Source organism: Lepidothrix coronata, unplaced genomic scaffold (assembly GCF_001604755.1).
Source record: "Lepidothrix coronata isolate B3197 unplaced genomic scaffold, Lepidothrix_coronata-1.0 Scaffold58, whole genome shotgun sequence".
NCBI classification, from domain to species: domain Eukaryota; kingdom Metazoa; phylum Chordata; class Aves; order Passeriformes; family Pipridae; genus Lepidothrix; species Lepidothrix coronata.
In genome coordinates this window covers 956,696-983,012 of record NW_016690238.1, presented here as the reverse complement: position 1 = coordinate 983,012, position 26,317 = coordinate 956,696, and the positions used below count along the sequence as shown (strand labels likewise).

At 46.7% G+C, this 26,317-nt stretch overlaps 1 protein-coding gene across 7 annotated transcripts in view; it reads right to left on the bottom strand.

Moving 5' to 3' along the window:
• Window positions 1-343: 343 nt before the first annotated feature.
• Window positions 344-26,317, bottom strand: part of ARIH1 (ariadne RBR E3 ubiquitin protein ligase 1) — a 52,170-nt gene continuing 26,196 nt past the window's right edge. The window contains exons 3-15 of one of the 7 annotated variants that reach the window (XM_017816858.1): window positions 24,302-24,446; window positions 20,160-20,252; window positions 19,741-19,796; window positions 16,072-16,138; window positions 15,286-15,392; window positions 14,745-14,787; window positions 13,175-13,246; window positions 11,234-11,365; window positions 6,461-6,591; window positions 6,305-6,362; window positions 5,282-5,554; window positions 4,725-4,837; window positions 344-1,915 (exon numbers count right to left, since the gene is read on the bottom strand). In XM_017816858.1, coding sequence (XP_017672347.1) covers window positions 1,831-1,915; window positions 4,725-4,837; window positions 5,282-5,554; window positions 6,305-6,362; window positions 6,461-6,591; window positions 11,234-11,365; window positions 13,175-13,246; window positions 14,745-14,787; window positions 15,286-15,392; window positions 16,072-16,138; window positions 19,741-19,796; window positions 20,160-20,252; window positions 24,302-24,446 — 1,375 coding nt within the window. In that variant the 3' untranslated portion in view covers window positions 344-1,830. The remainder of the gene's footprint in view (window positions 1,916-4,724; window positions 4,838-5,281; window positions 5,555-6,304; window positions 6,363-6,460; window positions 6,592-11,233; window positions 11,366-13,174; window positions 13,247-14,744; window positions 14,788-15,285; window positions 15,393-16,071; window positions 16,139-19,740; window positions 19,797-20,159; window positions 20,253-24,301; window positions 24,447-26,317) is intronic. The other 6 variants (XM_017816860.1, XM_017816859.1, XM_017816862.1 and 3 more) reach the window with 6 other exon arrangements.

The following is a 26,317-nucleotide window of genomic DNA, read 5'->3' as shown; positions in this document are numbered from 1 at the left end:
TGCCATCCCACCCCTCCAGCACCATCAGGAAAAGCACAGGGAAAGCGGCTGCAGTCCCTCACATCTGACTTGCAGGTCAAATAAAGGGAAAAGCAGGTACAAAGGGATAAAACTACATCCCTGGAACGTCAGTAGCCTCGGTGAGGGAGCCAGTGTGACTGTGGTGCCAGCTGGAAGCAGCATTCCATGTTCTAGCCCTGCCTTTTTTATTTGACCCCTTCACACCTTTGATCCCCCTGGAAGTTGCAGAGAGGCAGAAGGCTGGGAGGACAGTTGCCTGGCGAAAAATACCACAGGAGGAATTCCTATACAGGAGTAAATTTAATAAAACCACCACCAATTGTTTACTTTAACATAGCTCTTGTTACAGAAATCATAAAAATGGACTCAGTAGCTAAACTCATTAGTTCTTTCCCCTTTTAATTGAAAAATACTCCGCTGATTTCAGCTTCTACTGCACTAGCTGGAGTGTTAAATAGTTGCCAGGACAGGATGCCCAGTGAGTGAGCCCAAAACAAACACAAAGACAATTCCATCAGGTTTCCTTTTCAATGTTACGACTCGTTATAATGTAAGTGAAAATTAAAACAGCAAGGAAGGGTCCATTTGACAGATGAAAGGGGGAGGGAGAGGAGATCCACAGCCGAAATCTCGCCGGAAGTCTTTGGAGAAGTGGTGCCAAACACCCCTCCTTGTCCTGCCTCGGGATCCAAAATAAACCTCTAAACACACACACACACACCCCTCCTCTGGGTTCAGAGCACGTGTCCTGCGTGCACGGGTGGGAACGGAGAGTTGGATTTGGGCAGGAAAAGATCCGGGGCCGAAAATAAAACAAGAAAAAAGGCAAAGCATCCTGACCCAGAGCTCCAGGAGCTGCGAGGGGCCGCGTCCGTCGCCAGCAATGGATACACACACGGGCCCGGGGGAGGCCCTGGACAGAAAGGAACTGCAGGATAAGAGGAGAAACCCAACTGCTCTGGTAAAAGCCTTCCAAAAAAAAAAAAAAAAAATATATATATAGATATATTCACTACACCAGCACACGCTTCCCCCACCCCAGCCCAGGGAAAAAAAAAAAAAAAAAAGAACAAAACCAAACAAAAGAATCAAACTGAAAGAAAATGCACAGCAAATAGACATAATCTTGAAGATTTTTAAAGAATAAATATTTTTTTGTAATTAAACATTATGCAAACACGTGCCACGCTTGCTCTTTGTCCATGCATATGCGCTATATACAACTTTGAAAAATACTGTGTTGTCCTCTTTTTGTTTTAAAATTCATATACAAAGGTTGGTTTTTTTTTTTCCTTGCTGTGTACCCCCCTCCTCCCCTTCCCAAAAATCCTCTTTACGACGAGCCAATAATCCACATTCATCCGTGTACTTGGGTGGCAGAGAGGAGGAGGGGGGCGGGAGAGCCACCCCCCCCTTACCAAAGTCCATCAAAATGGCTGGTTTGGACATGAAAAGCAGTGTCAAGAAACTGGTTTAAATTTCATCTGTACTACACACAGGAAAAGAAAGAGAGAAAAGAAAAAGGAGTCGGCTTGGAGGATGAAGCTACGTTACAAGTTAAAGTTGGAGGGTTTTTAGTGCGTCTGTCACACTCTTGGCCGCCTAGAATACTGTTGTACAATGGTTTATCTACCTTTTTTTTTTTTATTACAATATAATTTACTTAATTTTTCTGTTAACAAAACAGAATCCCGGTACTACAGACCAGCGGTGTAAGAGGCGGAGCAGCGCCCTGGGTGGGTTTTATTGGAATTGCATGAGCACTCTAAGATGGGAAAGGGTTCAGAGTTCGTTCCTGCGGGGCCGGGCTCAGTCCTCGATGTACTCCCACAGGTCCTTCTCATAGCCTTCATGCACGTGCTGCAACAAAACCCTCCGTCGGCTCTCGCAGTATCTGCAGGGAAGAGGGACAGCGTGGAAAAGGCGGGTTAGGAATCACTGAGCATCCCTGGGACCAACAAATCCAAACCTACATCACGCCTCGCTTCCCAAAGAGGAGCTCCCCTGAGGAGGGATTTTGTACTTGCAGCCCGTTAACAGCCCTAATTAAGACTCTGGTTACTCCAGTCACTCAGCTCCAGGTCCCTCACTGGAAAACCAGTGTGTAAATCGGGAGTTTCCCCACAGTCCCTACAGCTGGGAAGCCTCCAGGAATAACTGGAAAAGGAGGCAGTGGCTGTGGTTTGTGGGGACACCCGGAATGGGACGAGCTCTCCTGAGACGTGGGCTGGTGCCTGCTCTGAGCCCCATCAAGAAAACAAAAATGCAGGAGTTAGCTTGGGAAAACTGTCTTGAAGTGCTGAAGGCCAGGTTGGATGGGGCTTGGAGCAACCTGGTCTAGTGGAAGGTGTCCCTGCCCACAGCAGGGGGGTCAACTGGATGGTCCTCAAGGTCCATTACATCCAAACCACTCCATGATGAAAACCTCAGGAACGCTGACACAGTTTTATTTCCCAGTGGAGATGGAAGCAGTCCAAAGGCTTACTGGTCTGCCTGGAGAGCAGGGTTCACCTCACATCCCTACACCTGGCTCTCAGACGGACACCACACCCTCAGGCTCTTCCCACCTACACTCACTGAAACAAAACTGCACATAAAACTGATCCCAGAGTCTGGCCCAGTCCTACCAGGATCACTGACACTGAGGAAAAAGGGTTATCAGAGAACATAGCAAAGGATGTCACAGCCAACTAAAAAGATAAAAAGCAGAGAAATATTTAAAGAATTCAGGTTCCAAGAACAAATTCTAAATAAGTAGCAGGTGTTTCTGAATTCAACCTCTTCCAGCAGCAATCCCAAAGTCTGCAGCACCTTTAGGGATGTGGGGGACACACCAAGTCTCAGTGAGAGTTCCCAAGGCCCCAAGGGCAGCTGTGGGGCTGGTCTGGCAGCACCCAGGCTCTGAGGAGAGAAACTGGAACCCAGGAGCCAACTGAGCAGTTACCAGTTCCTGCTGGGAATTGTGTGGTTCAGTTTCCAGGCAGGTTCCTGGGGCAGGATGGCATCCGAGGGGCTCTGGCTGCTGGGAGCCCGGATTGCTCAGCAGTGGTCACACATCCCTCAGGAGGAATCTCCCAGCAGGGAGCTATCCCTGATCACACACAGCCTAACACCTGGTAGGAATTCCTCACCTACCGCTCAGTATCTGCTCACACTGACAGATTTACCCCAATAAACCAGTCCTGGCTTTCCTTGCTGCTGTCAGCTGTTGCAACATAAACCCTCGTATACAAAGTCCCATTGATTTTTGGGAGCATGTGATGGCAAACACACACAATTTCTGCCTTCCCAACTTTAGTTATTTTCCTGCTGGGGGGAGGGAGGGGTGTTAATCCTGTTTTCTAGAAACGTCTTTGCAAGCAAAGAGATCCAAACAGCTGAAACCAAACCAGCCCACAGGGCAGTTCCTGCAGCTTCCCAGGGCTCTTTAAACCCACCTCGATGACATCCTGCTCCCAGTCTTGCATCAAAGAACACCGTGCAGGACATGATTAAGACATGACTGAACTAGTTAATGAGGGACCTGCACAGGCTTGACAGATGAATACTTTCTTCCCAGAAATGTGAAGGCAGGTTTGGGATACTGTTTCCAGGCTATATTAGGTTTTAATTTCATCCCTAGAAGAGCATCCAGGTTCAGAGGACTGAAGTGAACAAGCAGCTTGATCTGAAATGCCAACTTAATGGTGGCCTTAAAGGGTAAGTTACAAAATGTCTCCAAAGAGGAGGTCAGGTAAGTCTTTGGCAGCACAGCTGGGGCTGGATGACTCGGGCAGGATGGGCCACAGGCCCACCAAAGCTTAACAGCTCCTTCCACTCCCCACAGTCCATTAGTCACCACGACTCACCCTACTTTGGATTTTTTCTTCCCCCTAAGCCAGGCATAACAAATTCAGTGACTCTGGCAAAATGCCTCAGAAATGAAAGCCATAATCCTGTGACTCATCCGCATTTTCAGCTTTGTACTTTTCCACTGTGCAGAAGTGATTCCCCAGGGACTGCACAAAGCCCTGGCATCTGTGTCACCTGGCCCCCAGTCCCCTGCTCCCCTCCTCAGCTGGACAGGCTGCTCCCTCCCTCTTCCTTAGGGACAGCTCTCCTACACCATTTTGCACAAACGGACCCTGCAGATGATTAAGAGCCGATTGCTCCCTGCTGGCAACTCATCCCAGGCCAAAGCTGGCAGTCTGGAACAACAAAGTCACTCCTTGTTCTTTGGCCCTCGCTGTGCAATCCCACCCTGGTCCTGGCCATTCCCACATGCTCCTTCTGTGCAGGAACAGCAGTGCACGAACAGCCGTTGCTTCTGGTCACAGGATTTTTTCCATTCCGGGGTTGGATCTTCCAGCTCCTCTGTGGAGCAGATGGAAGGCAGAGCTGGGAGCCTCTCCCCAGGCTGTCACCTCCCCCGGGAGCTGGTCCCAGCAGGGGCACAAAAACACACTGCCAGCCTGTGTGTGAGGCTTCTCCATGAGGATCCAGGGGCTAGGCAGGCTCCCTCTGCTGCTGCTGCTGCTGCTGCTCCCAGATGCCCAGGGACCGGTTGCTGATCCCAACGGATGGCACGAGGCCAACAGCAAACAGCTTCCCAGGGATGTGGCTCTGGAGAAAACTGTATCTTGGCAAGTGCTCAGGCCACTGTCTGTCACAGGGGATGGCAATACTCAGGCAACTTTGAGAGAGAGGAGTATCCCAACACAAACCTGTACTTATCCTGTACTTTCTGCTTTATGTCTTGCAGCGAATCTTGGGATATATCTCGCTCCAGGTACCCAGAAAGCACCTCTGTAGCATTCTCTAAGTCTGCTTGGTTATTCTGCAAAGACAAAAGAAAAATAGTATTTGGGGGGGGCTAAATATATATATATATTTATATATAAAATATATAATATTTTTTCTTCAGCACAACTGAACAGTACCAAAATAAAAAGTGGGATTAGATATCAGGAATCACAAAATTATGTGTGTTGGAAGGGAGCTTAAAGCTCATCTCGTTTCACCCACGGGCAAGGACAACTTCCATTAGACCAGGCTGCTCCAAGCTCTGTCCAACCTGGCCTTGGACACTTCCAGGGATGGGGCAGCCACAGCTTTGTGGTTCTGTGATTCCTCCATCAGACAGCCCTACACAGTATTCTATTCCAGAGAATATTAACACAGACTCAAATTGGTAAAAGTGGGGCCAAGAGGTCTCCAAGCACTAAATCCCTATTTCCTTAGCTTTGCAATCTGAATCCCTGACAACCACATTTTCTCCTACCTCAAAGATAATGGACTGATTATTCTTTTTGAGGTAGAAGGCAAAGACGTAAGTGTACATGAGTGTGGCACGACACTGGCAGAGGACGTCGACTGCTTTCTTCAGGAACTGCACCTCGATCCACGACATGTTGTGCTGCTGCATCTCCTCCATCTTCTGCTTCACCTGAGCGTAGAGCTTGTGCTCGAAGCGCAGGCTCTGCATGTGGTTCATGTAGCGGTTGCAGTAGAACAGGTACCTCTGCAGGGCTGCTCGGGATCGCTGCGTTAATTCCCATTAGGGAGAAAGAAAACAAATAGTTAAAACAAAGTAATGGCTGCAAGAGAAGTAAACCCTTCACCAGGCTCTTCCTGACCCGCACACTGGCCTTCCTTTCCCAAGGAGTTTTCCTTTCCTCTCACGTTGACACGACGAATTCGTGCGGCCCCGCTGACCCCGACACTGGAGGTGACAGCCCAGCCCCTGTCTCGCTGGCACAGGGGACTTCCTAGCACAGCTCTGACATCCTCACTCCTAACCTTGGAAGTAATTACAGTCACACTGCTAAAGCCTGATCACGTTTGTGTTTCAGCCACTCAGATGCTTCCAGAGTCATGACAAACAGTGAGAAGATGATTTTATCTTTTTTTTTTTGCTAATGAAGAATTCTAATTAAACAATTACTGTGCTCATGTTAAGAGGGCAACCTTAGGTTGATTATAGAGCAGCAGAGAAAGACACCGTGTGGTAAATAGTGCAAGAGAACCAAGATGACTCAATACACTCTCATTAATCTTATTTTCTTCACACTGACAGACCAGCTGTAAAAAAATAACACCACGGGCATGGTTCAACTTGTGTGTTGTGGATGTACAGAGGTAGCACATACCAGCAAAGCCATCCCTATCTTAACACTGAAAGACTTAACTGTCCCTTAGATTTGTGCCCAAATCCATGAATTTCTCCAGAGCAGCTGTGTAGGTTTACAGAAAGCACAACCACAGGGCTGGTGATCTCCCTCATCACCAAAGGTTATGGACTCACCTCCTGTGCATCCCTTGCTGCCTTTGCATCATCCTCATTGTAGCGATTACAGTTGTACCTGTAACGGGGACACCGATTCCACAGATTTCAGTCCAAATCCATGCCGTTGGCACCACGACCTCCTCGCCCTCCAGCAAGGCACGCTCCCGAACTCACCAGGCAGATCCGTGGGGCTCCCAGGGGCCCAGACACACCCAGCAGAACTCCGCCTTGCAGTTCTGGTTCCGACAGACCATGTGGTTGCAGCCCCCGTCCTTCTCGATGGTGACGTGGCATTTCGGGCATTCCTGTCCACAGGACAGAGAGCACCATTAGCAGGGCAAGCACGGGACCCACAACAGCCTGGCAACTTGGAAGGGTTTCCATGGCAGCAAGAGAGAGCACATCAAGTGAAATACATGATTTAATTCTTCCCTTTGAACATCAAGATCCTCTTCCGAGTCAGGCCTTAAAATACTTCCAAAACTGGAGCAGCTAGATAGCAAAAATAAGGAATAACACATTTTATCTTTGCTGCTCTCACAGTGGTACACTGGATGGGTCACTTCATGACCTTCCCCAAAAATCCCAGCAGCAGCAGTGGTCTGGAACAGCCCAGGGAAGCGTCTGGCTTTCCTCACCACCAAGTGTCTGGTCCACGCCACGCTCAGACTGAGCTGGTATCACGCTGTTACCGATCCGAGACACCTGCAGCTGTAAAATGCCATCCAGAAAGGATCTGAAAACATGCAGCAAGAATCTAGTGTGCTTCAAAGAACCTGCTGTCAGCTAAAAAGACACTTCTCCTCCTGAGGTGTTTTCCGCGTTTCCCATCAGGTCCCTTTTTTCCCCTTCATGTGACACCTCACTGAAGACTTTTCCACAAAAGCTCACACGGGGTTTCCCTTTCGGGTGAGAGGCCTTTGACAAATGTGAGGATCTCAAAGAGCAGCAGTGCACTGGGAAATATCTGGGGAATAGTTTGGGATTTTTCATAACACCAATATCACAGTCTCAATGAGCTTAGAAATCAACAAATCAAGAAAGTAGCAAATGCAGAGGAAAAAACACCAACAATAAAACCAATTTAGGCCAGATCAGCTCATCCCACAACCACACCAGCCTTCATGGAGTTTTTGCAGAAGCCAGTTTTGAACTACAAGGCAGTAACAAATATATCCAAACAGATAATACACACACCTGTATAAATTCAGCTGCAGCTTTTGGGTCAGAAGCTTGTAAAACCCCCTCCCCAGCTTGGAGCACATCTTTGCTGATCAGAGCAACCAGTTCCTACGCTGGCGTTCAGAGAAACTCTCAGTAAAGGGAGAAACCGACTCACACAATCACTCAAGAGCTGCTATTTTTACACAGGACACAATCCAAGAGGTTCCTGTTCACCCACTCTGAGTGTCCCAACTGTTACTGCTTTTCCATAGAGTTTGCCTGTTTGTATTGTCTGGGACAGGAGAATTTACACACTGAACCAAAGGGTTCAAGCAGCAACCAAGCACATAAAGGGTTTTTTTCCAGGCCTGCCTCCTCCTGGTCATCTGTGTTTGTCCTGCAGAGTAACTGTACTACAAACTAAGTGAAGCACAGTAGCTCCTGTGCTGGCCCTCTTGGGGGCACAACACCGAGCTGTCCCCTTGACCCTCCACAGGATGGATACTCAGCCAGGGAAGCTTTTTCCCAATTAGTCACTGCAGTTCTGTGAACTTCACAGTCAAAATACCATCTCCTTTGATCAGAGCACTCAGTGCAGCACCTATTTTCCTTTTGCAGGCAGCCCTCTTCCCTCTACCAATCCTGCACCAACAAGTCAAGACTCAGATTCAGGTTTATCCCAACAATATCCTTCCCGGCTGAGAGGATCCCTGCTCCATATGCTGCTCAGCCAGGGTGCCTGTGGCTAACAGGTACAGACAGTGGCACTGCCCTCGTCACACCACGATGGCCCCAGGACACAGAGCCAGGGGTGGTTTTCAGAGCAGACGGTGGTCGCAGAGCTGTGCAGCTCTTCCAGGCACATCCCATCTGATGAGGTGCCGACGTCCGCGGTGGGAGACATGGCTCATCCAAACAGCTGCTGTGATCCCTCCTGCTCAGCAAAATCCCACAGCTGGAACACAGGGAGGAACGGTTCCCAGATGACCTGCCAAGCTAGAGAGGTGCCATGGGGCACGTCCACACCACCAGGGTGTGGGGTCACCTCGCTCCCAGCGAGGCTCAATCAAGAGCACAGAAGTTCTGCCCTCTGGCTTTGAGGTGGGACCAAGCTTTCCAGGGTGTCCTTAGTGCTCAGGGCTTCAAGCTCTGGGATGGAAACTAGGGCAAAAAGACCTTTCCAGTGCCTAAAGGAGCTCCAAGAGCTGGAGAGGGACTTGGGACAAGGGCCTGGAAGGACAGACCAAGGGGGAATGGCTTCCCACTGACACAGGGGAGGGTTAGATGGGATACTGGGAAGGAATTCTTCCCTGCGAGGGTGGTGAGGCCCTGGCACAGGTTGCGCAGAGAAGCTGTGGCTGCCCCATCCCTGCAAGTGTTGAAGGCCAGGTTGGACAGGGCTTGGAGTAAGTTGGGCTAGTGGAAGGTGTCCCCGCCCATGGCAGGGGGTGGAACAAGATGGGCTTCAAGTTCCCTTCCAACCCAAACCACTCCATGATTCTGTGATCTAATTATAGCCCTTTTCTCACAGGGAATGCCATCCTTTCCAAGCTCCTGTCAAGCAAAGCACAAGCAAGAGAGGTGACACAGTACAGACCCACAAAGCTGTGTAAAAGTGTAGAAGTTAAACATGATTAAAAATTAAAGCCACGAAATGCACAAACTAAAGAAATGCTGAACACCAGTAGAAAAAAAAAATCGTAGCTACTCAAGCCACCAACACAACAAGTGGGAGAGATTTATAGATTAAGGAGGATAGGGAAGGAAGATCTTCCTGAGAATTACGGCTACACAACAACATAACAGCCAGCAAATCAAGTTACTAAACCTGCAGAGTATTCTGCACATTATCAGTCATCCCAGGACACAGAAGTGACCTCATTTACATTGTTCCACCCAAACAATTTCATGCTGTGCTTGGAAACAAAAGTCTGGGCAAACCTGGCAAAGGAGAACAATCCTGATTCTGTCCTAAAAAAACCACAGTAAACCTCAGCTGCTGTTTTATAAACAGGAGGCTAAACAGAAATACATTTCTTATTTCAGGGCAGGTGAAAGAGATTAGTCCTCTCCAGAACTCCCACTGATGGCCATCAGCCTCCCAGCCACGTTCACAGCAGCACCATCACCTCTAACCCGTCCTGAAGAGAAAGAATTCTCTAACACCACAGGATTTCTTAATGCTTTTCAACAAAACCCAAAAATGCTGAACTTAATTAAGGTTAGCACAAAGTAGTACACCCTGACAACACCTAGAGTCACAGAGCCAAGCTTTTTTTAAACATATTTGAAACACCAGCTCATCCGAGAGGAAAAGATGGCACTTGGACACCTTTGGAAAGATGCTGTTCACACCCCGGCACGGTGAGAAACGAAGGAGCACAGTTCAGTGCTGGGGAGGATTGTGAGTGCTGCCAGAGCTTCCACGCCTCAGAACAAGTGTAGGATTTCCAGAAAACACAGAGGGAGCGTGTGTTCAGACATTAAAAAGTGACCTGAAAAGGGAGAGAACTGGGTTTGTGCCATTTTATCTCGCTCAGAGGAGAAAAGGGCCAATAGTTTCTTTGGAGGAAGAAAATGTGCCTGGTTTGTACATCAGCCATTCAAGCCCTGTCTAGCCCGGAAGGTGACGATGGGATGTGCCAAGAGCCAGAAGCAGCAAGGCTGGGGCATTTTTAGTATCAGATGAACAACTTTCATTAACGCCAATTTAACTTCAACAATAAAACCCAGTGCCTTGGGTGAAGATCTGCACCGTTAGTCTTTGTTCTTCTTCCTTTAGGAGATTAACATCGCTGACACTCGGGTTTAAAACCAGTTTCCCCTCCTCCTTTTAGGCTACTTTCAGCCAGTCTTGATACACCTTCAGAGCCCAAAATAAATGCACAAATCCAAGTTTTCTATAGTTTGCACTCCTCTGAATGTCCACTTAACAGAAGTAATGGATCTCTGTGGTTTCTTTATTCCCAAATATCTGAAACCTGCCAGTTTAACTCAAGAAAGGAACTCCTGAAGAACCAACTTTGTCCAACAAACTGGAAAAGAAAGAAATGTGCAAATCCTTGGATTATTCAACCCTGTTCTTCAAGAAGACTGAGAACTACGGGCTTGATAAAGAACTTGTATTGCCTTATCTCAACTTTAAATTAATTTAGTTAAGCTGAACTCATGTGAAAGTAGCTTAGTTTAAGAAAAAAGCCATCTACTCCAGCACACTGCTGCAAGGGCTGTATCTTTTGTAGAAGTAGAAGGAATTTAGGTCTCCTAAGTGCAAGTAAATGAATGCAAAAGGATAAAAAAATTATATCGGAAACCACAGAACTCGCTACTCAAATCTCCTCGTTTTTCATTCAGACCATTCTACATAATTCATCCAAAAATGCATCACATCATTCCAGTTTGGGAACAGAACCCAATTCAGCTGGGTTTCACTTTTCTATTCTCTAACACAACAATTGCCTAATTTTCCTTTCCCATTCTGTCCCCCAGGACAAGCCGGAACAAATGTATCTCACATTCTCCAGTTGCAGAGGATTAGCCAGATTTCAAGCCCACATTCCAGAGGATTGGTATTTGTCTCTTACACCTTCATCTTGGTACAACAGGAAGTGTCCTTTCCTGACTGGAGCCCACATGGGACAGGGCTGCAGCTCAGCCTCATGCCTGGATGGCTCCAGAAAGCCCTTTCCAAAAGCAAGAAACAGCAACGGAGCCCGTAGTCACAACTGAAACGCTTGGAGAGTTTTTCCCACTGAAAATGGGGATTTTTGCATCTGATGGTACCTGATTCCTTTCTACGTTCTTCAAAATGAAGAAATTCAACGCAGACTTTGGGCTCTGACTCTCAGTCCCTGAAGCCAACAGCTGTGCAGGCACAAGACCTGCCTCGACGAGCATGACTGCCCTGTTTTCCTGCTAGGAAAAGTACAGAGAGAGAGAAAGGACGGATGGATGCGTGCTCCAACTGTGCAATTCCCATCCCAGCCTATCACTCATGCTACAGCAGGACAGGCTTTTCCTTGGTTCCAGGAGGAACTGTGCTCCTCTCAGACACGCCCTTGGGTTTCTCCGTTGCTCTGGCCAAGGCCCGGCAGGAACTGAGGCGGGAGGAGGTGCTGGTTGGGGGACTCTGGGCCCATCCAGTTCTCCAGGGGCTCTGAAGCCCCCAAGGCACATGTCCCAGCAGCCAGAGGGTGAGATTCCCACCTTCCCCACCCTGCTGCCCACAGAAGGCAGAGATCAGCACGAGGGGTGGGTTACTCTCCCTGCCAACTTTCCCCTCAACCAAATCCAGTGTCAGTTCAGAGAGAAGAACTGTCACATTGTCCTTCAGCTAATTCAATGGATATGGATACCACAAGACTCCGGGACAGTTGGCTTTTCCTCCCTGTTGCAGCCTGCACTCCAAAGTATTTCCACATAGGAGTGTCTTGGAAGATATTAGAGGAAGTAGCTTGGACAGTGCTGTTCAAGGACAACAGCTCTGCTGCTCACACCAGACTCCAGGAACTAACGGAGAAGCTGGGCTGGTGCCAGATACCACCCTCCTGATGGGTGTTGCCCTCCCAAAAAATCTTATTATTCCCAAGGCAGGGTCAGGTACAGGATGGGAAACCCCAAGATCCTCCCCCTGAGGGGCAGCAACAGATCCTGAGGGCTTTGACAGGCAAAACATGGCTGTGACTGTTCCAGTGTCCCAAATATTTGATACCCAAGGCTAGCAGTGCTTACACTCAGCCTCTTCCAAGCTATTGGCTGCTCTTCCTCAGGTTTAATAGGAACAGGACCTGAAGACCAACAAACTCTGATCAAATCTAGTTCAGTTCTCGAGCCATGATAGGACACACTCAAACAAAGGCAAATTCCCTTTGTTGTCAATGTGCAGGCTCCAAGCAGGGACACACAGCCCTCAGCCCACGGGACACTGCCCAATTCCAGCCTGATTCTAACTGCAGGATGGGTGTTTCTCTTTCACCATAATGCAACATTCCAGTTCAATGAAAACCAGGCAGGCAGCCCCAGAAAGCAGCGAGGCTGCTGCAAACAATGCCATTAACCAGTTACACAACAGAGCTAAGAAAACAAAGCAGCCATTTCCTCACTCCCTCCCCACCTTCCTCCACCCTCAGGCTCCAGCCAGGAGCCCTGGGCTTGATCCTCACCCCCCAGGGCATCTGCTGCTTTTGTTTCCTTGCCACCACGCCAACCCTGGCTTTTATTCATCCCGAAATTATCAAACCCTGAAGTTTCAGGCAAAAGTTGGGCTAACTAGGATGAAGACATTTACATAATAAAATCTCAACCAGCTGTTCTGCCAGTCCAGACCTGGAATGCTGCCCAGAGGAAATGAACCACTCCGGAGGCCAACCCCTGGGATTCAGAGGCAGATGTAAGTGATCCCAGCAAACCCAGCACGGGTGGTGGGAACATGCTGCACACATGGAGCGAGGCACAGGCTTGCTTAGGGAAGCCACTGGTGCCAGACAGGAGCCCAAACACCTAAATCTCAAGCTTTGGCTCTCCAATTAACTCTTTCTTCCGAGAGCAAACGCCACTGAACCTGAAGGAACTCACCTGTTTGCTCTTCAAACAAGAGCACTTCAGTGTACTGTACATTTTAAGGCTTGCTCTTAGCATGGAAGAGAAAAAAAATCCTAGTGCAGAGGAATTTGCTTGACATATCTATATAAAAATCTATATATAAAACATGAGAAACCCCCTCACCTTTGTGTTGGCTGCAATCCAATTAGAAGTTTCACTGTCATCATCGCACTTCTTAATCCATTTCTTTAACCACTGTCAGAAAAATGGTGAAAGAACAGAGTTAAGTCTAAATAGAGGAACTGGAAATGTTCCCAAGGAACCTGCTTGCATTAAAGAAAGGTACACACAACCACATGGGAATAGGGGGGGTAAGTGCTGGGAAACTGTGCAAACAGCAGCTAATTTAGGTGCAGACAGTTCCTGCAGCACCGTCCTGATCCAGCAAGCACGAGCACCCCCCCAAACACTTCTGCAAACTCATTACTGTTCTCCAGTTGAATCAACACAAACTTCATGGTGGACTCTGAAATAGTAAGGACATTTTGGTTCCGAGGTGACCTAATTTTGACCTTCCAGAACCTGAAGGGAGGTGACAAGAAAGATGGAGAGAGACTATTCTGAAGGGCCTGGAGTGACAGGACAAGGGGAATGGATTCAAAGTGACAGAGGGCAGGGTTAGATGGGATATTGGGAAGGAATTCTTCCCTGTGAGGGTGGTAAGGCCCTAACACAGGTTGCCCAGAGAAGCTGTGGCTGCCCCATCCCTGGAAGCATCCAAAGCCAGGTTGGATGGGGCTTGGAATACCCAGTGGAAGCTGTCCCTGCCTATGGCAGAGGAGTGGGATTGGATCACCTTTCAGGTCCTTTCCAAGCCAAACCTGTCTCTTAACAGTGATGTGCCAAAACTGCTGTCAGACCCTCTGTGATGCCGAGCTTCACATCAGCCAGGTTTTATCTCAGGCTTGCAGTGCTCGCCTCATGCTCATTTCTTTTTTAAACCTTAGTGAGAACATGGCTTTATCAAAGTCACAAAAGCAAAACACTGCTTGCATCTGCTAGATAACAACCTGACCACATCCAGCCTGGAAAGACCAACTAAATCCTGCTGAACCTTTGCTGGGGTTCCCCTCCCCTCTCCCAGGGCAGGTTTTGTGTCCCTAGGAAGGCAAAGCCCTCTGTCCCCAAGGTATGGAACACATCTGTCCCCGAGCTCTGCACAGGCCACAGCATCCCAGGCTTGGTTACAGTTTCTGACAGCTCCACAAACAGTTCTACAGCTCAGGGCACTGCAGCAGGTCCAGGACCAAACTAATTCCTTCGGTACAACAGATCACACGCCTGACAAAGCAGCAAACACCGACAGAAACACCTCGTACAGGAATGCTCCTTGTCCAAAAAGCATATTCCTCCCTCTGCAGAGGGTCACAGGTGGAACAGCCTCCTCCTCCTCCACACATTTCCCACCTGGCTGAGGCACCTTTCCTTCACAAGGTCCAACTCTGAGGCTCTCAGCATGGCAGGAAAGGCCCCCAGTATGATTTAAGTGGTTCTTCGCCCCCTGTGGTCCTAACAGCTGAGCTACTCTGCTTCCTGAAGGGAACAAGAGTTGGACTCAAGGATCCTTGTGGGTCCCTTCCAACTCAGGATATTCTATGATAGGCCAAGCTTGGGCTTCATTTCTAAGTCCTGCACACAAACTGACTTTAAACTTCCAAGTCATACATTTAGAAAAGAACTTTGATGTGCTCACCTTGCATTTAACAGGATCATGCCAGTTTTCACCGCAGTTAAAGCTGTGAGGGAAAGAAAGGGGAAAAGTAAGCAAACAGGGCAGATAATTGTACTTTTAATTAAACAGGGGAAGTTTTCTTCTGAGTTGTTCTAATGAGAGACCAGAGCCAGTCCTAATCTAAGCCTACACTGCCCTGCAGCATCAAATCCCTCAAAGGCCATTTCAAAACAGCATCTGGCTTCAAACTGACAGAAGGCAGGGTTAGATGGGATATTGAGGAGAAATCCTTCCCTGTGAGGGTGGTGAGGCCCTGGCACAGGCTGCCCAGAGAAGCTGTGGCTGCCCCATCCCTGAAAGTGTCCAAGGCCAGGTTGGACAGGGCTTGGAGCAACCTGGTCCAGCGAAAGGTGTCCCTGCTCGGGGCACAGGGTGGGATTGGATCACCTTTCAGGTCCCTTCCCAATGCCAAACCAGTCTGGCATTCCATGAATACACACTATCACACTTTCAAGGCAGTAAGTAAAGAGCAGCACCAAGGTCTTTTCCTGGCTGTTCTTACCAGAACTGACGCCCACATTTGCAGCGCACGGGTTTGGCGTCAGGATATTGGACTTTGACGACGTGGTGGCAGTCGGGGGCAGGACACCACTTTAACAGTCGATTACACTGCAGAACAGAGCACAAAACCCACAGGATGGGACAGGGATGTGCACAAGGACACCTCCTGCCCTGCACCCCTTTGCCATGGCTTCAACCATTTGAAAAGATTAAACCCAAACCCACCACAAACATCACTTCAAACAAAGGGCAATGGCTTCAAACTTGAGCCCAAGTAACTTCCCATCCTGCTCTCAACAGTGAATCTGAACACACACAACTGGGATAATGGAAAGCCTTCCAAAGCACCTTTCTCCACGTTTATTTTGCTTTCTCCAAGTTTTATTTTTGCTTTTGCCAAAAACAGTTTTGCAGCTTTACTTCAAATGGCAAATGTTTAAGGTGTGTTTTCTTTCAGGGCCGTGTTTCCTGGTTTTCAGCCTCAAGTATCTCAGGGAACACTGAAGAACTGTAAATATTAAGTGCTCCTCAGAACCTGTATATTAAACAAACAGCTCTTGCATTCTCTTCATCTCTAGGTCTTTTGTCATAAAGGTTTTTTAATCTTTTCCTACAACTATCCCTGTAACCCAAAGGGCTACAAAACAATCTCTGTAGTCACACTTGATTAGAGATTATGCAAAAAAACCTGCTCTGCAGTTATAAAATAGCCTCAAGTCTCTGGTTTGGTACATATGCAAGACAGAACCACCCTAGAAATCATTAAAAATTTCAAATAAAAACTCACCTCTACAAAACTATTGGTTATTAGATGCTGGTACTTTAATTTAACCTTGGAATCTGTGATCAGACGCCTGTGGGAACGGAAAAAACAGAAAAATTGTAGTAGAAAACTCATTTTTTTCCATACATATCCAATAAGTTAAGACAGAGAAATGGGTTTGATTCATCCTTCTACATTTGCAGTTACCTTTTGTACTTACTGATCTCTACTCACTTGTTAGATCACTTATTATTATGAAAACAACATGCACTGTATTTAATATATATATACACATATATATATAAGCTTCAAAAACAGAAAGCTCATGCATTTCAAAAGAACTGAACCTCTTGCTGTGAGGATTTTTATTTTAAAATACTTTCCTGAAGAGCCCAAGAAACAAAGCAAATAATGTAAACAGTTCATTTACATAAAACATGCACATTTTGTGGTAAATCCCTTTAAACAGCTCCGGAACAACCGCTGGGTGGTTCATAACTTTGGGAAACCTCGTGTTATCTGGGTCTCACTGGAATGCCACGGCTCCAGGTGAAAAATTTATTGGTGTTTTAATCTATTTACCATAAAACCAAAGTTGATTTGAATTCAACACCACTGAGGGTATACACAATGTGGACTGTAAGTCCAGACATGGACTTTAATTCCCAATTGGAATGGGGAGAGGAAAACCAGGCTGATGGGAACCCTTTAAAAGCACGGCGACCACTTGTCTTCTGGGCACACCAACCCAGGTGGCATTTGCAGACTAAATACATTCAAAATACTTTAATTATGGATAGTTGAGCACCTTTATAAATGTCTTTTAGATACGACTGAAGTGTCTTCCCCAGATCTGAATACAAAGCAGGACTAATACGCCCTTTGTGGTGTTTCTGGTTTAAATCCTCCTGTGGAACACAAGCCTTCTACAGGCCATAAACACTGGAATTACTGGGTTATCCATTCCAGGTGCAGCCCAACCCAAGGGTACTCCTGCATGTTATCCTGCCAATGCTCTTTCGGGATGTTGCATAAATCCCAGCCCTGGGCAGCCTGGGGAGCTCCTCACCAAACCACACACTGGTTATTACATAAAACACAGCACGTGGCAGCTCAATTCCCAGGGCTAAAATAAAACAAATCAGCTGACAAAGCATCTCTTCAGCCCTGTGTCCATGGCAAGCCCGCAATTCTGGAGTTCAACTTAGTGACAAATAGAAAAACCCACATTTTAATTTCATACAAATTATAAATTTCACTTTTTTACCCCATATTTGGGCTTGTAGACATAGTAAATGTCACTTCAAAAATTTATTATATTATCAGAATATATCAGGAACTGGAATTTAAATGAATAGTCCTGCCATGACTAAGCAGAGCACAAGGAGCACACAATCCATTGGTTTTTTGCTGATCAAAATGCTGTGATTGCCCCACGACAACAAACTCACCTGCTCCAGGTGAGCACCACTCAGGTCAAGATTTTCAAGAACTTTGCTTGGAATATGACTGTCTTTTGCCAAATCATAAAGGAAACTAGACAAATTAAAAGATGAAATCCCTGCCCAGTGCCCAGAAATCATATTTTGGGGTACACTCCTCTGTGAGCAAAGCTTGAAAAGAAGCAACTTCACCAAAAAAGCCAGGTGGGAACAACAAACTCTTGAAAAAGCAGCCTTTAACTTTGAGCTTAGTTTGGAACTACACAAACTCAAAACCTCATCCAAAGATGGGAACAATCCTTTATCAGACCATAAATTAGAAGTGAAGCAGAACTCCCTATGACTTCCAAACAGGAACCCAAAATCCATCCATTCCCACTGAGTGGGCTGATTGCAGAGTCAACCAGGGCAGAAATGAGGGGCAGAAATGAGGGCAGCCTACCTTGCTCATGAATGCAGTTAACAACTTGGCAAGGGGGTGAAAGCAATTCCTAGTGGCACGAGCAAAGGTGAATGAGGGATAGCCATGGATCACCCCCAGCCAGGCTGGAGGTCCTGGAAGAGACCCTCCCTTCAACCTTCCCACTCTAGTTCAACAAGGAAAGAGGATTCTGAGCTGGCCAAATACTCATAAATCCAGGAAAGTCACCTGAATTGCCAAGTTTGGACTCATATGGAGATAATCCAACTTGGAAGTGAGGGCAAGTCCTGAGAAGGGAGCAAAGGAACAACTTGGCCCATCCATGTCGGTGTTCTGATGGATGAAGACTGACGTCCCTACACATGGCATGTTAATCCTAGGTTTCTGCAGCTTGGAAAGCTGGAGACTTTGTAAGAAGAGAATAACTAAGGACACAGAAATGGATGCTGATTCCAATTGGGATTCCTTACATTTTTATTCATGCTATTTCCTAGGACTGCCAGTTGTCCACCTTGGCTTTTAAAGAAAGCATGAGACTTCAGCAAAAAAACACACCTTCCTCCCCCTGAAATCCAGGTAAGATCAGGGAAAGGTGGATTGTTACCTCTAGAAAATGTTTATAGTGTTACTTAGACAAAGAGACCTTGGTTGCTTCAGCACCCAGAGCCATTTCCCTGTCCCAGGCCTCCTGTCTCTGCCACCTCCAGGCAAGGGGGAATCCCATGGCACTGCTCTTCTCCCATCCTTTCCTTGCTGCTGCCACCACAGCCTCCAGTGATTTCAGCCACTCTGCTTCATATGCACTATTTGAACAGCTCATTCCAACTGTTGCAATCAAGAAAATACTCAAAAAACTTCCTGCTGAGAGCGTTCGACACCTCAAGTTGAAGTTCAAACTCTGGTAAACAAAAATCTCAATCGAGTTACTCAAGATATGCCAACTTCAGCTCAGTTTCCACACACTGAACTCTACAAACCAGCCCCTCAACAGGGCAGGAAAGCACTTCAGCTCCTTCCACTTCCATCCAGCCTACACTCCATGACTAACTGAGAGCCACTACTGCAGAGGGATTGGGAAAAATCACTACTCTGAAAGCAACTGATAATAAACCCCAGCAAATTAATATCAATGAGTGAGTCAGGCTTCAGGAAGGAAAGAATAAGGTAACAGAATAAACCCCCATTGAGATGCTTTTTAGCAAGAAGAATTAAAATGAACTTAATGAAGGTTCAGAATTACGAAGGATATTACTCATTCAATAACCTCCTCCAATATAAAAGAGAAGGAAGCTCATGGAATTCACTGCTCCACCACATGTGAGCAGTCATCCTACAGCTGGATAACTTAATAACTCCAGTGACACAGGCTCACACACCAGCTTAACCAAATCTGGTGTTTGAGGGTACCTTGCTTCCTATCAGGGGCATAAAACACACCCTACACCTGCCTCTACAACTCGTGTCCTCTGACTCACCCATCACCTACAGCTACAGGACTTGGGGAATCAGTGGGTTGGCCTGGGAAGGAAGGCCCAAATTCCTACATGAAACAAAGGAAACAAAATGCACAAAGCAGTTAAACTGGGTTTGGAAATTCTGCTCTCATGACCAAACTGGTCAGGGAGTCTTTCCTCTCCCAGTGCTGCCACATGGGTTTTTCAGAAAGTCAAGAGACATCCCAATATCAAAACAGACCATCCAAGACAGACCTCTCTGCTGTCTGAAAGCCTGGGTACAATCTGTTACTAGCATTTGAATACATCTTAACAGCACATGAGTAACAAAATGCAAAGAGAGGAAAGCCAAGAGGTAGGAACTGAGCGTACTCACATAACTGTATTGTCATCCACTAAGATATCACAGCCATGGGCAGGGCATGAAATGGTCTGAAAAACACAAAAAGGGCATGGGAAGAACAGTGTTTATCCTATTTTTGCTTCATAGAGAATTCCAAGGCAACAGACTTCACCACAATCCATAGCAATCAGAGTGCTTTAGCTCTCCCAACACATCCCAGGTGTGGCCCTGTGCAAGATTCCTCCCCCCACCTGCACCAACCCCATGGAGTTCCCTCCAGATCCACCTGTGGCAGAGGCTACGGCCCCCAAACCTTTGGGGGCTGGCTTTTCTCTGGGTTGCTCTTCTGGATTTTTTAAACTTTACTAGGGAAGACTCTCCCTTTTCTTTCCTCCTCCTCTCCAACACCCAGAATTTCCAGAAATAAGCCACGAGGTAAGTTGACATTTTACCTGTCCCATGCCTTCCTCCATTATTTTGGTAGTTAAATATTCACTCCAGCACTGCATACAGAACTTGTGTCCACACTCTAGGCCAGTAAAGTACTGCAATGACAGAGAACACCAGGCATTGGATCATTTTATCACATGGATTCACTCCACAATTTCAATCTCCTTAGTACTGTGCAGTTCACCCATCACATCTCTCACCCCCACACCAAATTTGAGACACTATTTATTTTGCATCATCACCGCTACAGAACATTGCCCAGGCAGCTTTAGTCATGCTTCCAAAGCCAGGCTCTAATCCCCAACCCCAGCAGTAAGGAAAGGTGTGGCCCATGTTTCCATCCTGCTTGCCCATTTCAATTTATCCTTGTTTTTTAGGAGTGTACACAGAGCTCTCTCCTGTTTGGCTCTGGAAATCAGTCAAATAAATGCAACACCAAACAGGTCACAGTGATAGGATTATTATACAGTCTTCATTCCTCATTTTTTTTTCCACTTGACACATGTGGGTGCTGCCCAAAATCCCAGACCTCCTTAGGAAACTTCCCCCTGAAATCCAGATGCTCATCAGATGAAGACACTACGGATCCTAATTGGCAGGTGTAAATTGCTAAATAAAATTCAATAATGATCAGCTGTCACAGACAGCAACAAGGACAACTCCATCCTTGTCTGCATCATCTGCACAGTGTGTATCAAGATTCCATCTGGGACTGAGTGGTTACACAAGGGGTGGAGAAGCAAACACTGCTGAGGAAACACTGGAATTAAGGTACTTTGCTCTGGTCAGCTTAAAGTTATTTTATACCCAGAGCCAGGGGCAAGGAAAACTGTATTTAAAACACTTCACTTGTACCACTATAAGGTAATATTTGCTGGCTTAGCTTTTCAAACCATCATCTTCTCAGCCAGTGAGACAAAACCAGAACTCCACCCTGAGATACCATCAACCTGCATGAAACTCCACAGAGGAAAGGACCCGGAATCCTCTGCAAAACAGCCTGAAACAGCAGCAGGATGGTGGTAACTGAGGAAAGGGGAGTCCATTTTAAGAAAATATTCTTCCCAAACCGCCTTCCTTGACCATCACAGATTTATTTTGTCCCTCCCACACGGGTGTATCAGCTGGGTTTTGCTGAGGGAAGGTGCCTGTCAGCACCTCCTTCCCACGGGCTCCCAGGCTGTGATTCACACTGGTCTGGCTCCTGCCACCAGCACAGGCTGGAACCTGTGAGCAGCAACACGGATCAGTCTGACCTGAGCAGTCACTGAAGTGAGCTGAGCACCTGAAACACAGACAACCACCCCAACAAAACCAACAAAAAAATCAGAGAGGAGGCCAACACCTGCGTGGTGCCAGGTACACCAGGCTGAAAAAAGAGACCTTCCAATTCCTGAACCTTCCCTGAGCCAGCTAACGAGGGATCTGATGCTCCACAGATGCTGCTGTGCCCAAGTGACATCCCCTGGAGCTGCAGGATTATCACTGACAAGTACCAACAGCTGTAACTTTTGGGATGCCACAGCATGCAACCATCCCAAAGACAGCACTGACTTTTCCCAGAATTGAGGCTTCTCCACATGTGATGAGAAGCAAGCACAGACAAGGGGATCATCCCTTAATGAACCCAGCACTCCTGCAGCAGGCACACACGAGGAACCACCACAGAACACAAAACATCTTCATTTAAGGCTTGTTCTGATTACTTCAGGCAGGGAAAAGGTTTGCTAAATGCCCACAGAAAGGCAGCCACCACACTTCCTCCCAGGCTGCAAGGAATTCAGAGTATCTCTTGACTCTTTTCTTTACTTTGAGGGAGTTCCCAATTATTTTTGGCTCAGCTGACAGCAGATGTCAAGGGAGCCAAGCAAAAGGGGTGACATAAAACCCCGAGTGCAAGGGGAGCAGTGGCTCCTGAGGCAGCCCTGGTGTCACCCCATGTGTGCTCATCACCCACAGTCTGGACAACAGCAGGGTGTTCCCAAAAACATCCCCACCCTGCAGCCTGGCCCTCCAAGGAACCTGAGGGTGGGATGCAAGAGAGGAGAGAGGCAAAGCCATGACCCTCTCATTCCTCTCTTACCAGTAAGGGTTTCACCCAAAACAACTGCTGGGACTCAGCACTGCTTGTTGGGGACACAGAGTGAGTAAAATATCTCCCTGAAGTTTTCAAACTTGCAGGGTGAGAGCATCCAATGCCTCGTTTTGCTTCCCAAAACCTCAGCCCACAGTTGTTTGGAGATGACTGGAGCTACAGACACCCTGTAGACAAATACCACCTGCAGTGACCCCACAAGAGGGGGAATATTCAAGACTCTGACTTTCCTGCAATAACTGTACACTGCAAAACTTCTTAACAACTCCAAACTCTCAGCTTTCCATGGGCTGAAAGGGGAACTCAGGAAAAAAAAAAATACAGATTTTATGTGGAAAAAAAAATTAGCATTGCAAGAGGATTTTCAAAGCTGAAATTTTAGGTTAGGCACTGAACATAAACATAATCCTAGAATTCGTAATTCACATCAACTAAAACAGCTTCAAAACAGATTTCAGTCACCTTTTAGACACAGACACTACAGCCTTTTCCTACAGGCTCCAACTTTTATGTGTGGCAAAGAAACAGAGGTTCCCCTCTGATGTGTCTTGACTTAACACCAACATCAGAGACAACCCTGCTCACCTGCCACTTCTCACCGGTCCAGCTAAAAATCTGCTCTTCTGACAACTGGGCCACTACTATTTTTAACGTTTTATTTGAGCTACAAGCTCAAAAGTATTAGTGTGCTTTGTGTAGTTGCTGTCAGGAGCCAGAGAGCTGCTTCCCAGGCAGCACATGTACCCCCAGCAAGAGGAAAGGCCTGTCAGCTGTGAGTTGTACCTCCAGCCAGCACAGCAACTACATTTAAAAGGGGAGAATAATATATTAAGAACATGACATCTAAATTTGAAGTTTCCACAAGGCCCATTTGATGTCTCCTCCTATTTTTCCCCCTCAGTCCTCCACCTATTTTCATTTAAAATGTTGCATAGCCTAAAATCACATTTATTTCCTTATTACCTAACATGGAAAGCCTGCAGTGTTTAAGCAGGATTTTAGCATAAGGTAGAAGGCCAAACAAATTTCTCAAGCTGGTCTTTGTTTTCAAAGCATCTTTTTATACCAGGCAAGCAACAACTCACCTTTCCAACTACTCTCCAAAAGGCAGGTCAGTGCACACAAGGCTTAAGAGGAGACACATGAAGCCTTGTGGTTCCTGACTCAAGACCAACAGTGACCTTTAAGGCTGAGAACGTGAGGCCTGAAACTGGGCTCTGCTCAGCTCTGCCTGATCCAGAGCAACCAGGGGGCTTCACCCCAGGCTGCTCGTGAGCCCCAAACTCATCGTGGTTCCCATCCCACCCAGAGCAGAGTGAAGCCTTTTGTCTGGAAAGGTCAGGCACGTGGTTTAGGGTGTTTTGGAGGGGCAGGACAGCTCCCCCAGCAATGGCAGGTTCCAACCAAGGAACAATTCCTCACTGTGTCATCCTGCCTTTTGGCAAAGCCATGGATGAACCTTCCTGTTTGAGCCCTTCCACTCATCTCCTTTTCTCCTGGGCTCTCTCACCAGTATGTTCTGCCCCTGGGATATCACAGCAGAGCCTGGATGTGTTATTAAAGTATGGGAATGCTTCCATTTTGTCAACAGCCACAAAAAGAAGCCCCACCATCACCCACCTAACACAAAGCAGGAGGCTGACCCAGAGCCCCAGCAGGCACTGCCACCCTCATCTCCTCCCACTGAGAGGGTGTTGTACAAACACAAGAAGATCCAGACAGTCACATTTTACTTCTGCTCAGTTTTACTCCAGACTTTCCAGTCTGACTATTTTATATCATTATTCACCACTTTTAAAAGCTCTTTCCTGCCCTGTCACTCTATTTAAGTAAATCCCTTTGCCCATCGTGCTTTCCACATATTTTTTCTTTCATGTACCATTTATTTGCACATCTCAGCTGGTATCTGAACTTGCCAAAAATCACCTGCTTGCTTTTTTCTGAGCTTTCCTACACGGCTGCCCAGGCCCCAGCACCTTCACAGGCTTTCTGCAGAATAAAGTTAAGTTTCAGATGGGAAATTTGGGGAGTTGCTGGTCAGGTACTCACCGAGTTTGGGTAGTTCAGATAGCAGATCTGACAGGACATATCCTGGGCTGATGACCTCGTGTTCATCTGGCGTGTCCGAGATTTTTTACTTGGATTAATTACATGACACTCTGCAAAGAGCTTCTCCAAGTTGCCATCAAAGTACCTGCACGACACAAGAGAGAATGAAAATTTCACTCCCTTCTCTGTAAGTCATTTTTCCATTCTATTTGGGAGTTAAATGTTGCTTTTAGTATTTCCAACCTTGCACACCCGCTACTTCTAACAAACTCTTCATTAACACATCACAGAGGTGGGTATTGGACACCTCCATCACCTCCATCTCACTTGAATTGCACAGTCCTGAAATTCAAGTACCTTCAATTCTTCAGCTGCATTTCAAGTAATTCATGATTCTCCCCCAGTGATTGCTTTGCATTATAACTCCAGGACAGGAAAACCAGAGCAAGAACATCCTACTTGTAGTCCATCCTAAAGCACAGGTTTGAGGGCCCCAACTTCAATTCTCTTTCCAGTTTAAGCCTTCCATTTTTCCTAATATTCTAATCATCAGCCATTTGAGTATCTTTTGTCTCCAGTCAATCTGAGGTATTTTAACAACCTCCTAAAAAATACAATTTCAGGTTTACAATGCTTCCAAAGATTAGGTACCTTGTGGAAAAGAGGATGCAAAATTGGTTGGGGGGGAGAGAAAAGACCACTTTCTTTCTACTTCCTATTCCCTTAAGGGAAAAGATACTGGTTTGCTTTAAAGGCTTATAAAAAGCTCCTCAAGCTGGGGAGGAGGACCAGATTGGAAAGAATTGTTGTTAGGCAGCTCAGCCTCTTCCCTGGATCTTTCACATCTTTCTCCAGCTGCAGCAGCTGCAAAGAACTCATTAAATCAGACAATGAACCAGCTCCATCACCTGCACACACATCCCTCAGTCAAACCCAGTCAGTCATTCCCCAGCTCCCTCACAGCACTACCCACCAACAAGACCTGACTTACAATTAAAAGATATTAATTTTCCTGCTGTTTCATATGTTTCTCGATGCAGCTCACATATTTTAGATCTTAAATTTCAGGACACTGAATTTGGGAGGGAGTGGTGAGTTCTGGCATCGCAGCATCCACGAGGCTTTGCCGCTGTTCTTCAGCGTTAGCTCAAGGGATTTAACTCAACCAAGTTATTGTGTTTGCCTTGAGGATTATACTCAGAAATCTATATATTATATTTAAATATAGATATATAAAACTGTATATTTAGAAAATTTTAGCAAGTAAATTCAGTGCAGCCCCATGACAGGGTGTATTTGTTCATTAAGAGTCGTGGATAAATATTAACTCCACAAAAGGTTTCCGACTGCTTCAACTTCCAACTGCTCTTCCAGGCAGCAGGACCAGTGCAGGACATGCTCCATTTGGGAAGAGCAGACACAGCTGGGGGCTTTGCAAGGTTTGCAAGGAAATGTTTTGAAGACAAATGATGCACCTTGAATCCTGGCACTCACGGCCAGCTAAATGCTTATGGAAATACCAGAGGTATTTGTAATGGAGGGCTGGTCTTTAAGGATGAATATCCATGTCAGGAACTTGACTTTTTTCATCTGGAATTACTCACACCTTCTGAATACCTATGGAAAGTATTCCTCCTTCCCCATCCTGTTTTCTTTTCATGCATTCTCTTCCTGAGCAAGTAATTTCCACAACTATTTGCACGTGGTGTCTCAGACTCAAAATCGTGCTGTCACTGGGCCACAACAACCCTAGGAAAGGCAGAAGAAAACCTGGATCTCCCTGAAAACACACAACTCCAGTGGATACTCTGGAATAAAGCTCTCCAGCTGCTCCACCACTCCTTATGCAAACACACCGAGGGCTCGGTGGAAAGACTTCAGTTCCTTCAGTGGTTAGGAACAAATCCTGATTCCAATCACCATCCCTTTTTCCCACTTGCTCCAGGACCACTACAGGTTATCCGTGTAGGCAGATCTCCCTTTGCCCCTCCCGTGCTCTTTGCTCCAAGGATTCCC